This window comes from Macaca thibetana, chromosome 3 (genome assembly GCF_024542745.1).
Source record: "Macaca thibetana thibetana isolate TM-01 chromosome 3, ASM2454274v1, whole genome shotgun sequence".
Taxonomy (NCBI): Eukaryota; Metazoa; Chordata; class Mammalia; order Primates; family Cercopithecidae; genus Macaca; species Macaca thibetana.
The window spans coordinates 16,726,163-16,739,756 of NC_065580.1; the positions used below are offsets into that span (position 1 = coordinate 16,726,163).

Genomic DNA, 13,594 nt, shown 5'->3' on the forward strand with positions numbered 1-13,594 from the left:
CTCTTTTCACTTAGCAACATGCATATAAGTTTACTCCTTGTCTTTTCATGACTTGAGAGTTAAGTTTTTTAAATCATAAAATCTCTGAATAACATTTCATTATACGGATGAATCACACTTTGCTTATCCATTTGTCTATTGAAGGACATGTTGGTTGCTTCCAAGATTTGGCAACTTTGAACAAAGAAGTTATAAATATTTATGTGTAGGATTTTTTGTGAAGACAAGTTTTCAAATCTTTTGGTGTATCAAGAAGTGTAATAGCTGTGTCATATAGTAAAGTTATGTTGAGCTTAATAAGAAACTTCCAAACTATTTTCTAAAGTGACTGTACCATTTGGCACTCTCATCAGCAATAAATTCTCACCAGCATCAGTTCCTGATACTTCATATCCTCACTAGCATCTGTTTTTTTTTTCACTCTTTGGATTTAAGCCCTTCCACAGGGTATGTAGTGGTATCCTATTGTTGTTGTAATTCCCTAATGACATACTAAGTTAAGAAGTTTTTCATATGCCATTTACCATCTGTTTATATTCTCTGGTGTTATCTTCCCCATCACTGCAAAATATATCTGTTTGAAGCCCTAAACCTTAATGCAACTCTATTGAAGATAGGGCCTAAAAGGAACTAATTAAGGCTAAATTAGGTTAGAAGGGTGGGACCCTGATCCAATAGGATTTGTGTCCTTATAAAAAGAGTCACCAGAGAGCTTTCTTTCCCTCTTTCTCTCTGTGTGCACAGAGGAAAGGCCATGTGAGGACACGGTAAGAAGGTGATCATCCACAAGCCAGGGAGAGAGGCCTCACCAGAAACTGAATTTGATAGCACCTTGATCATGGACTTCTGACCTCCAGAACTATAAGAAAGTAAGTTATCTGTCATGTAAGACACCTAGACTGTGGTATTTTTTTATGGTAGTCCAAGCAGACTAAAACATTTGGTAAGGATCTTTGGCCCACTTTTAGGTTGTGTTGTTTTCTTAATGTTGAATTTTAATATTTGCTTATCATGAATTATTTAACAGATATGTGTTTTGCAAATATTTGTGTCTAGTCTGTGACATATCTCAATTTTTAGCCCTGAATACTTTGTTTCATAACCATCAGCTTAAGTATCTTTCCCACTAGTCTGTAAGCCCTTGGAAGGTAAGGAAGAAGTCCATAAATTGAGGCAACCCCAACAGCAAGCACAGATCCTGGCACAAGTTAGATACATAAGATAAATAATTTGCAGGTTGGTTCACAGAATAAATGGATAAACAGTGACATGAAGGAAAAGGTTAACGTATTTTGAAGAGGAGTTTAATGTCAGGCAGAGGAAGCAATGTCAGCTCCACAGGGCTACGTTATGTCCACTGGAGAAAAATACCATCTCATAGTGGGGGATAGCATCACACAGACAGGAGGGGCAGCAGCCCACACATAGTTTAAAGGGGCACCTGCCTGCCAAGGCTGGCAAAAAGGAGACCAGACAGGAGGTGGCTATAGAGACATCATGAACTTCAACTTATCTTAGCTTTGGTACTTTCTTCCCTGAAGACGGAGTGCAGAACTCTGAATTCCAGAATCATTTCAGTCGTATTGGGGACCAGTCACTTGATTCTATTCTTATCTCTCTGACAGACGACACTACGTCCTCCTCTGTGTAATGGACACCATTTCTAAAACTGAATCTTGCTACTAAAATAATTCAGATGATATATTTTTCCAATTCTAGAATCTTGCTTTATTTTATTTAGTCGTTTTCTCTCTCTCTTCCATGTTTTCCAGAGACTGCAGCTAAACTGGGCTTTCAACATCAACATGAAGTTTATCTTCCTTTGGGCTCTCTTGAATCTGACTGGTGAGTGTGTGCATATTTGTCTCTTTACTCACCAAAGAGAAATCCTGGGAAAAGCATGAAAGATGAGTAACAGCGAGAGGTGTCATTCCAGAGCTCAAGTGTAGAATGGTTCTCTGTCCCTCCCCACTGCCCTGTTCCCATCAAGTATCCTCCTGTGATAGTGCCTGCCTGCCTGCCACAGGAGGATTGCTTATGTGCTTTTGGGGGAGGTGTGGACATTGTCACTCAAATACCAGACCCACTCCTAAGAGCTGACTCTGGACCTGCCTGCAACAGAATTGATGTTCTGCACCACAGAGGGCAGAGCAGAACATTGAAGAGTCAGATATCTCCTGGCACAGTTCCTGTTACTCAGGCATAAACCCAGGTTTATTCATAAATCTTCTCTTTCTCTCATACCCCACATTTGACCTCTTAGAAAAACGTTATTGGCTTTATCTTCTAAACATATCTTAAATCCAATCACATCTCACCATCTCCACTGCTCACAATGATCCAAGCCACCACCTCTTGCCTGGATTAGCAAATTATTCTCCTAACAGATGGCTCTACCTCTATACTTCTGCACTCTACAGGTTCTCCATGAGGAGACTGTCATCACTTCTTTGCACAAATCCTTGAGTGGTTCCATTTGTACTCAGGAAACAAGGCCGAGTTCTTACAATAGTCTACAAAACCCTCCATTCACCTTTGAGCCCCTTTCCTGCTCTGCTCCCCTTCATTCACTCTGGATCAGCAGCCATGGCCTCTGTGACGTAACTGACATAAGCCTCAGGACCCATGTTGCAGCTGTTTCCTCTGCCTGGAGTCCCTTCGCCCAGATATTTGACTATGCAACTTCCCCCATCTTCATGTTATTGTTCAACATTGCCCATGAAGTTCTACTCTGATGACTGGTTTAATATTACCTGAGGCTGGATGTGGTGGCTCACGCCTATAATCCCAGCACGTTGGGAAGCTGAGGTGGGAGGATCACTTGAGCCCAAGAGTTTGAGACCAGCCTGGGCAACATAGCAAGACTCCATCTCTATAAAAAAAATTCAAAAATTTAAAAATTAGCCAGATGTAGTGGCACACACCTGTAGTCCAAGCTACTCAGGAGGATTGCTTGAGCCCAGGAGGTTGAGGCTGCAGTGAGCCTGATCTTGCCACTGCATTCCAATCTGGGCAACAGAGTGAGATCCTGTCTCAAACAAACAACAAACAAATACCACCTGATACCCCTCCTTCTCCCCCAATACACAATTGGTAATACCTTTCTCTCTTTCCCTGTCCTACTTTTATTTCCATAGCACTAATCAACATTTAACATCATATATAGTTTACTTGTGTGTTTTTCCAGAGCACTAATCACCATTTAATATCCTACATAGTTTATGTGTGTGTTGTGTTTATTATTACTGAATATATTCATTAATCATAGTAAATGAGAGCAGGAATATCTACTTTGTTCACTATTTAGCCCAAGCTCCTAAAACAGAGCTTGACATATAGTAGGTGCTCAATGTATATTTGTTAAAACAATAAATTATTTTTCCCCTCCTCAGACTCTTAGCATTTGGTCTGTTCTTGTCGTGATACTTATATAATTCTGTCTTGAGTTGTTGTTGGGAAAAAGAGATAAGACTTATTAAAGCATTCTAAAATTGCTAGTAAAAAAAAATGCATTGACTTAGCATACAACCCACTAAATTGTGGAAGGTATTTAAGAAAGTTTAACATTTAATTTGAAAGACTTTATTGACAACGAAAAAGCCAAACACTTTTTGTTTTTCAAAAGAGATATGTTTCTACCATTTATCATTTTCTTCATGTTTTAGAACAAAGTAAGTCATTTTACAGATTTAGTTTACAGATAAAGTTGCTAGAGAAAAGGGTAGGGGAACTTGGAGCCTATTAAATGACTTTCCTGAAGTTCTTCTAGTGAAATCTTGGAATTTCTTTTCTATGCTTCTCTTTCCAGTTGCTTTGGCCTTTAATCCAGATTACACAGTCAGTTCCACTCCTCCCTACTTGGTCTACTTGAAATCTGACTACTTGCCCTGCGCTGGAGTCCTGATCCACCCACTTTGGGTGATCACAGCTGCACACTGCAATTTACCGTGAGTGATAAGCCTTCAAAGGTATTCCATTCTTTTGGTTCTCAGGTTGGGCACAGACTCTCACTCTCTGAGACCATCTCCCAATTAAATGGGATTAGAAAGGCCTTTGGGAGACATAGGAGGGTACAGAAAAAGGTCTGTGGGGAGGAATAATATAATAATATAGGCTCACAAAGATGGAGAAGCCATCTCTGTTAAGTCCACTCATAAACGTCTATATTGTTCCAGAAAGCTTCGGGTGATACTGGGGGTTACAATCCCAGCAGACTCCAATGAAAACCATCTGCAAGTGATTGGCTATGAGAAGATGATTCATCACCCACGCTTCTCAATCACGTCTATCGATCATGACCTCATGCTCATCAAGCTGAAAACAGAGGCTGAACTCAACGACTATGTGAAACTAGCCAACCTGCCCTACCAAACTATCTCTGAGAATACCATGTGCTCTGTCTCCACCTGGAGCTACAACGTGTGTGATATCTGTGAGTTCCAGACAACGTTCTCTCAGAATTAGACATGCTTCTACACCTTTGCAACTCTTGGCTTCTTCAATTCTGCCTAGTGAAGCTTTCTTCTAACCACTTTATTCATCCTCTTTCTCCCCTTTCCTTTTCTCTGTACCTCACTGAAGGAGTGCTTCAAGGTTTTTGGGTTTTTTACTCACTCACTGTATCTTTCTATCATTTTCTCTTTCATATATGGTAGAAGCGGTTTTAGTGGAAAGAAAACATTTGTATTCTAATCCTAATTTTGTATGTGACAGCAGATCATTTTACCTTGGAGCCTCAATTTCCTTAACTCTAAAATAAAGCAGACTACGACGTTGTGTATTTTCAAACCATTTCAGACAATAAAGCAACTTGAAATAAATATCAATGTATTAAATGTAAAATCAATGCATCATATTTTACTAAATGAGATAGAACTTCCTTACGAAAGATTGTAATAAAGGTACACAGTTAAAACTTTAAGAAGAACTTCTGAAATCAACATTTTTAACTGGTAACATTCTAAGCATTCACTCATTTCTTCAGAAAACTGACAGAGTTCCCATTATTTTTATCAATGAAAATATTCTACACATAAATTGAAACTCCTGAACTAGATATTCTATCTAAGCTTTCTTCTATGCCTCATATTTCATATTCCATAAAAAACTCCCACAACTCAATGCAGCTTTCTGTTTTCTAAGTTGCATCCCCATCTGCCCATTACCCCATCTCCAAATTTTTATGCAAACCCTAATTAACTGCCTATAGTTGTTAATTATGAGAGTTGAGAGTAGTGGTGAAGGGGAGTTGATTAACTTTTAGCAAAATAGAACAATGATATAATCCCTCAGGAAGAATTATTAATGCAACTTTACTCATAAGTTTGAGTATGTATAATACACATCATACACTAGATACTATAGTGTGAAAAGGAGTTTTATTTGAAACAAGCCTGTCAGGTTACATTCATCTATCCATCACCACTTTCTTTTTATAGAAGCCAGTGGGCAGATATATACTTATTCTATCATTGTTGCCATGATTCAAGCCTTTTAAATCTACTGCTTAGTAAATACCTTCAGATTTGGAGCACATTTTCTTGCATATATTAAGAAGTAGAAATTATTTGTCCTCTGACAGTCAATCTGATTTTTGGAAAGAGCCAAATGTCCTTTCAGTGACCAGTATGTTTGATTCATCTGGGTTATGGCACATGGGTCAAAACGAGATATAACTTCAAAAAAAATGCATCTTATTTTTATCTGGCTCATGAAGTAGTTAAGTAAGAATTTCCTGCGGAAGTATTCCCAAAAGAAATGTTTAGCCGTGAAATTATTGCTTGGAAAATAAAGTGAAGGACCTCAAACATTTTCTTTTCAAGACCTAACACATTATTTTCAAATAAAAACATTAAACATACTCCTCCATTATTAAAAAAAAAAAATCTTAAAATTCAGCACTTCTTCCCAAAGAAACGTCTGTGGAAAGAACATGTGCCACATGTGTTCATACTACTTTGTTGCTTTTCTCATTTTGTTTCAGATTGGACAAATTTTTTTATAAGTGTGCACAGTTCACACTTTGTGGACCATTGACATAAAGAAAAGAACTTTAATTAGGAACCAGGAAACCCAGTTTTAAATCCCAGCTTTACCACATACTAGCTTTATATGTTTAAGAAAACTGTTTTTTCAGTGACTTTTTTGTGCAGATACTTGTTTTTGTTTTGACCTGACAAATGAGAAAGTAGGCCAGATATCTGTAAATTCCTCCAGATTCTAAAAATTACATGTCAAAGGAAACTCTTTGAATGCTTAAATTTCGAGAAAAGTTTTTTTTTTTGAGATGGAGTCTCTTGTCACCCAGGCTGGAGTGCAATGGCAGGGTCTCAGCTCACAGCAACCTCCACCTCCCAAATTCCAGTGATTCTCCTGCCTCCCAAGTAGCTGGGATTACAGGCTCTCAGCACCACACTCAGCTAATTTTTCTACTTTTAGTAGAGAGAGGGTTTTACCATGTTGGCCAAGCTGGTCTCGAACTCCTGACCTCAGGTGATCCGCCTGTCTGGGCCTCCCAAAGTGCTGGGATTACAGGCGTGAGCCACTGTGCCCAGCCAAATTTCCAAAAAAGTTTAAAACAAAGTGTTTCATTTCATTGCAGGAGTGTCTCATATTTACATATAACTTCCAAGAATTTGATCGCTTTTATAAGGTCAGACATTTGCATCATAAGAAATTGTTAATCTGATCATCTTCTGCACCTTCGTTGTCCTAAGTGCCACAGTTCTGATTTCTCTGAATGTTTGATCTCTTTTAATTTCTGACGGCAGGAGAAGAAAAGTTTTTTAGAAGAAAGTTTAATACCTAAGAGAACTCTTAAGAAAGTTTGACTTCTGTCTTTTCTTTAGACAAGGAACCTGATTCACTGCAAACTGTGAACATCTCTGTAATCTCCAAGCCTCAGTGCCGCGATGCCTATCAAACCTACAACATCAGGGAAAATATGCTGTGTGTGGGCATCGTGCCAGGAAGGAGGCAGCCCTGCAAGGTAAAATACTCTCCATGCTTTAATTTTCCCATTTTCTTCCTTCTGTCTTGCCAGAAAGATAACCTGCTTTTTTGTTGCTGTTATTATTGTTTTCCTGGCAGGAAGTTTCTGCTGCCCCGGCAATCTGCAATGGGATGCTTCAAGGAATCCTGTCTTTTGCGGATGGATGTGTTTTGAGAGCCGATGTTGGCATCTATGCCAAAATTTTTTACTATGTACCCTGGATTGAAAATGTAATCCAAAATAACTGAGCTCCTGCGGCAGTTGTGGACCATGTGACACGGCTTGTCTCCATCGTTCAGCTTTAGAACTGAATATAAATTAATTCCTTACATTGCCCCATGCATACCTGTCTCACTTCTGCTAAACAGAATGGGTGCTTGAGCAGTTTTACTTGTACATATCTTCACTGTGATTATTCCTAACAACCCTTCTTGCCTTCTAGATAAGAATGGAAAACCCCAAATTCCTTAGATAACTGAAGTTTATGAAGTGGGAATTATGTTCTCTGTGACGAATTGGTAACTGACATAAAATAAAGACCACTCCACAGCCATTAGACAATGTGTGATTTTGGCACATTACTATGCTGATTGAAAAAAGAAAGTCTAATAAAGAGTCATCTAATTAGAAGTGTAGGGGAGGGCAAAGGTGAGAGGGAGGTGTTACACTAAACTTCTCCTTGCCCATACAGCTCTCAATGCCATAGATGGATTCTGGTCATTCATTTTGCAGGATTCTGGGTGTTTGCTGGAGACATGAGGAGTTACTATAAAAGTTAACTGAGGTTTATGGCACAGCAGATAAATGGGAAATCAATGACAGATTTTCCTAGTACATACTTGCCTTTTGTATAAAGCTAGTTGCCCAGGAACTCCACTTTCTCACTCTGTAGTATTTTTTCCTCCCTTCCTTCCTTCTCTTTCAACTTCACCCTGTAGTCTGTTACCTCCTGAGAGTTTTAATTGACAGTTTTATGTGGGGAGGTGTTTTTTTGGCCAGTTGACTGAGTATTTAAAAAAACAAAAACAAGAACAGATTTTAGAGAGTTCAGCCTGTGGCTGCTACAAGTGGACTACTGGTGTCTTTCAGCCCAGCTAGGGAAGAAGAGAACCCCCTCAGGAAGCAGAAGTTCCAGTAGGAAGACTTGATCTCTCCAGGGCTCTAAAACCCCTAAATCAGTAATGCCTAGCTGGCAGTGTGGAGAAGCTAAATTTTGAGTGTGAATTATTAAGTGCAACTGTGAGAGCTTCATCTTCACATATTTTATTAACTGAAATTTTAGTTTGGGAGAAAAATGGTTGGGAGGCCACTTTTCAGAGGAGCACCTTAGCCTCCAAAGATGTTTCCCAACTTGAGCTTGTCCTAAAATTGCAATAGATCAGAGTGATATTGTATAAGGTCAGCTGATCCTAGGTGGTGAAACATGGAAAGGTCACTGGATTTCATGAGCATTAGCACTATCCATAAGACTCCACTAGCACGGTGAGGTGACCTCCTTGGTTGGAGAACACATCATTTTTGTGTGGAATGCAATAAGGCGTTCAGAGAATCCAAGGGATGTGACGCTAGGACAGTAATGGTGACGGGGAAAGAAAATCCAAATTCAGTATATGTTATTTTGAGTGAGGACAAGTAGCTACTCCCTCTGGCCTGAGCTTCACCATGCTGCCCATTTCTTTCTTACTGTACATGTGCTAACAAAAAAGGGAAGATGGAGCTTCCATGGTGGACATGCCTGGCCCCCAGATACACCTTTTCTTCTGGTGTAGCTGCAGGCATCCCCCCATGCAAGTTTCCAGCTTTCTTACCTACGTTTGTAGCTTAATATTTCTGTATGCTCTTTGTTAGGAAAAAAAAAATGAGGCTAGGTGCAATGGCTTACTTACGCCTGTAATCCCAGCACTTTGGGAGGCCGAGGCAGGCAGATCACAAGGTCAGGAGATTGGGACCATCCTGGCTAACATGGTGAAACCCCATCTCTACTAAAAATACAAAAAAAAAAAAAAGCCAGGAGTGGTGGCGTGTGTCTGTAGTCCCAGCTACTTGGGAGACTGAGGCAGGAGAATTGTTGGAACCCGGGAGGTGGAGGTTGCAATGAACCAAGATCATACCACTACACTCCAGCCTGGGCAACAGTGAGACTCTGTCTCAAAAAAGAAGAAGAAGAAGAAGAAGAAGAAGAAGAAGAAGAAGAAGAAGAAGAAGAAGAAGAAGAAGAAGAAGAAGAAGAAGAAGAAGAAGAGGAAGAAGGAGGAGGAGGAGGAGGAGGAGGAGGAGGAGGAGGAGGAGGAGGAGGAGGAAGAGAAAAGAAAAGAAAAGGAAAGGAAAAAGAAAAAGAAAAAGAAAAAACAAATCATTTCTTTGGCTGCTTTTTGTTGGAAGGGGAGCCCTGCCAAGGACTCTCTTGCCCTCACTACCTAAATAATTTTTCTATCAATTATTGTATCAATAAGAGTGTCATTTTTTAACCTCCTCAAACTCTAACAATATGTTAAGATTTGTAGAGAAAGTTGTTCTTGTAAAACCAAAGAATAATGACTGAGGCACGTTTCCATCAATTTAGAGGTTTATTTTGCTGCAATTGAGAACATATCCAGGGAAAAAGAGACACAAGCCACAGTAGGATCAGTGGCCTATACTTTTTCCAAAGAGGGTTTGGTACTTCAATAATTAAAGGGGTTAATTAAATAATTAAAGAAGGGTTAGTAGGGGAAAGAGGAAAACAAAAGGGGGATGGTAGATCAATAAGGCAAGTGGGTGCATTCTTTTGAGGCCTTGATTAGCATTCACTAAATTCACATTTTACATCTGAAAAGAGGAGTAGAGGAATGGTCAACTACGCATTCCTCTCCACTCAGTGAATCTGCATTTTTACATAAGATAAACATAGAATAGAGGACACAGTCAGATATGTATTTGTCTCAGGTGAGGGGGGAATGACTCTTAGTTAAGTCTTTATCCATACCTGTAACAATAAGCTGCTGATTTACATTGTCAGGGTGGAATTCAACAGAACTCTCTTTTAGGATAAAGATCTTGCAGCCCACAAGGAATTTTCTTGTGAGAAAATTGTGAGGTGGGCTCCCTGGGAAGATGTGTGGCATCCTATCTTCGCAGCTATTATTTAAGAACAAAATGGGAGACGGTTTTGCACGCCTCAGTTCTGAAGCTTAACTGTTCCCTTTGGCATAGTGAGTTTAGGGTCTCAAGATTTTATTTGCCTTTCATGTGGTATTTAGTAAGAAAGATCCTCTATAAATACCTCTATCAAATTTGAAAAGCTATGATCCTAAAAGATAAATGCCCATTGATAGGACAAGATCTGACAAAAACAAGGTAGAGCCTATTTTTGTGCACAGAGATGAACACTAGTTACTGCACTGATGAGACTTTCAAGACTTCTTAGAATTTGCAACTCTCCTCTTTGTGTATTCACTCCAGGAACAGGTGGATTTTATAAATCACAAAACTGGTTTTGTGAAATAGGAAATCAGGGTAGAAAAAAGCTTTCATTTGAAGTCACTGACTATAACAGTTGGAATAGAATCAAATTGTCCACTGTAGTGTAGTACAAAGAGCACAGATTTGAGATCAATCATTGATTCCAACTTCAACAGCTACTAGCTATGTGTCCTTAAGCCAATAATTAAGTAATTAAACCTTTCTGGTCCCACTTGCTTTATCTCTAAAATGAGATCAATAATATTTCTCTGGATTGTTGGGAATAAATAAAATGACTTATATAAGCCATGTAGTGTAGTACTGAGCACACAGTAGGCATTCAATAAATTGTAATTTCACTTATGTCTTTGACAAGGAATGATTGGTAATCTAGATCACCATTTTTTTTCACACTTGTCTTTGTCTATTTGTGCTGCTACAACAAAATAGCTGAGACTGGGTAATTCATAAACAAAAGAAAATTATTTCCTACGGTTCTGAAGACTGTAAAGTCCAAAATGAAGATGCCAGCATTCAGTGTCTGGTGAAGGCCTTTTGACTGCATCCTCACATGGCAGCAGGCAGAAGGCAAACAAGGGACTAGCTAGTTCCCAAGAGCCTTTTTATGAGGCTCTAATCCTCCCACGAGGGTGGACCCCACATGGTCTAATCACCTCCTGAAGGCTCCACCTCTTAACACTGGGGATTAAATTTCAATGCAAATGTCAGGGGGGACACAAACATTCAAACATAGCACCTGTGTTTATCTTTCTTCAATCAGAGTGGGAACTATTTTCATGTCCACAAAATAATTGATAACTCATAAGTCAGAGAGCCAAATATTCTAACTGAATTTGCCTATATATGTTATTCCTTCTCAAGTTTGAGGTACCTGTGCCTTACCCAGCCTGACTGAAAGAGAGGCCCTTAAATATAAAATATAGAGAAGATCTTTTTAAACAATAGTATTGTACTTCTTTGGATAGAGGTCTATAAATATAATAACCATAAGACAAGTACATTTTAACAACATTTTGGTAACCAATTTCTATATAAAGATGCTTTGCTATTGAAGTATTTCCCCCTGATCTCAGAATTAATAAACACCTATTGCAGAATATGAATAAAACCCCAAAATTAGCAAAAGAGTGTTAAAGTCGCCATACCCCATGTGACTAATTATACAAGTAATTGTGTAGAGTTTTCTAGTATTCTGTACTTCCTCCTCAGATTACTAGTTGCTAATTCATGTCAGGATTTGTTAAGTCCACCAAACGCCATTTATCTGTTTATAGACTCCTTAATATTAGCTCCCAACAGGGAACGCTGGATGTGTGCCTAAGCTCAAGGGCCTCCCACTGACCCTGAAGCCCTAATACATATTAGCCCATTATGAACGCCTCCTCAGGTTCACCTGTGTCTAAGCCCCTACCTCTCCATTAGATCCATTTCTGTTCTCCTCCTCAGAAGCCCTGAAATAATGGGATATAGGCCATAAATTCAGGCTATGTTTCTGCTTGGTTTGCATAAATCTGGATGATAAAGGAGTATTCCCCTCTCTCTGCCTTCAGAACTGCAAGTGAATTTTTGAGCTCATGCTTTTTGTTCTCTGAGAATGTTTTAAATGAAGAAATAATAAAGGAAAGAAAAGGAGTAAAATCTGGAGGAAGTGAAGAGGAAATACGCCACATATTTCTTGAAATTCACAGTGTATCTAGTAAACATCTAAAAGTTGAATAAGTATCGTATACATTTATCGGTTAATTGAGAGGGTGACAGAGACAAGGGAGAATAAACAGCTCTGTTAAGTGGCTATATTCACTTACCAGTCTTAGAATTCCACAATATTTTTTGTGTGTGGAGAAGAGGAATGCATTAATTTGTAGGCTTTATTCTTATTTGAATAATTTTCTTTTTCCTTGCTAAATATAAGAAAAAGTCACAATGCTAACAAAATCATTTCTCATTATTGAAGTTTTGAATGGATGGGCATTTTCCCATATTAAATGGCTGCTTTTCTGTTTCAAGAATACATTTTTTGGGGGGAATATTAAAAGGATAGCTTCTAATAGACAGATGCTTTAATAGGTAATAGACAGGCATAAGTGAAAAATAGACATAGGCTATTATAGTCAGGTTGACAAGTACATTTATTGGTAGTTGGACTTCTCATTACATAGGCCCTTATCTAATCATATTTATGCATAATTCATAACTCTTTATGCTTCACAGGACTATTGTGAAGGATAATTAAATGTTATTTACAAGTGGCAAATAAATAGTACACTTTCTGAAAAGTTTTGTAAATATTAAATCATACATTTTTATACCTAGCATGTGTAAGGAAAAGGAAACTCTTGGTGAATACTGTTCACAAGGTTAAAAAAATCCTTTCTATGATATAAAGTCATATCTACTTTAATTGTTGTATAAATTTAGATTTCAAAACTTAGGCCATTTTACTAGCTGACTTTTGTGAAACAATTATTTGTTTTATATGCTTGTATTATACACATACATATATATTGGCATATATATGTATGTAGAAAGAGCATTAAGAATTAGCTGTGAATTAGTAGATAATTAAAAGGAAGTAATTATCTTTTATTTACTTATAGTTTGGTGAATCTCTTTGCAAATCAGCAATATTGTCTTAGAAACTTAATTTTTATCTCTTGCCCATAGTTTCTTATTTTCTACCATTTTCAAATTTTAGAGAAATAAATTTAACCTCAAATTGGGTAACTAAACCACCAACAGTGGTCTAGTAAGATCTTCATTCCTTTCACAGACTGTAATTTAATTCATTTATAAGGGTAGTTGAGAATTTTCTGTAATTGGACTCTTTAGTGACAGTCTCTGTTGTAGACGCCCAATTAGTTAAATAGTTAATCTATCTGAGTACTGCTAGATGATAACTATTGGCAAGCATGTAATGTATTTTGTTCATACAAATAGTAAAAATTCAAATTTCTTTCTTAGAAGTTGTAATTTTTCAGAAGGTAAATTTGAAATAATTTTATTTGGTGGTGTGGCAATGACATTTTCTCAGATTTTAAAGTTAGTAAATTAAGCAGAGAGAAGTCACTTAAATACTTATTGAAAAACTATACTTAAATACTTTTTTAAAATCTCAACTTTTATTTTAAATACAGGGGCTAC

General features: G+C 38.0%; 1 protein-coding gene across 2 annotated transcripts; it reads left to right on the plus strand.

Moving 5' to 3' along the window:
- Positions 1-1,426: 1,426 nt before the first annotated feature.
- PRSS58 (serine protease 58) lies at positions 1,427-7,538 on the plus strand. 2 transcript variants are annotated; one of them, XM_050783013.1, is made up of 6 exons: positions 1,427-1,523; positions 1,773-1,845; positions 3,809-3,947; positions 4,176-4,432; positions 6,849-6,988; positions 7,090-7,538. In XM_050783013.1, exons 2-6 carry the CDS (start codon positions 1,806-1,808, stop codon positions 7,237-7,239), a joined length of 726 nt encoding a protein of 241 aa, XP_050638970.1. In that variant the 5' UTR covers positions 1,427-1,523; positions 1,773-1,805; the 3' UTR covers positions 7,240-7,538. The 2 variants fall into 2 exon arrangements, with proteins under 2 accessions (XP_050638970.1, XP_050638969.1); XM_050783012.1 differs by having other exon boundaries at positions 1,431-1,647.
- The last annotated feature ends 6,056 nt before the right edge of the window (positions 7,539-13,594 follow it).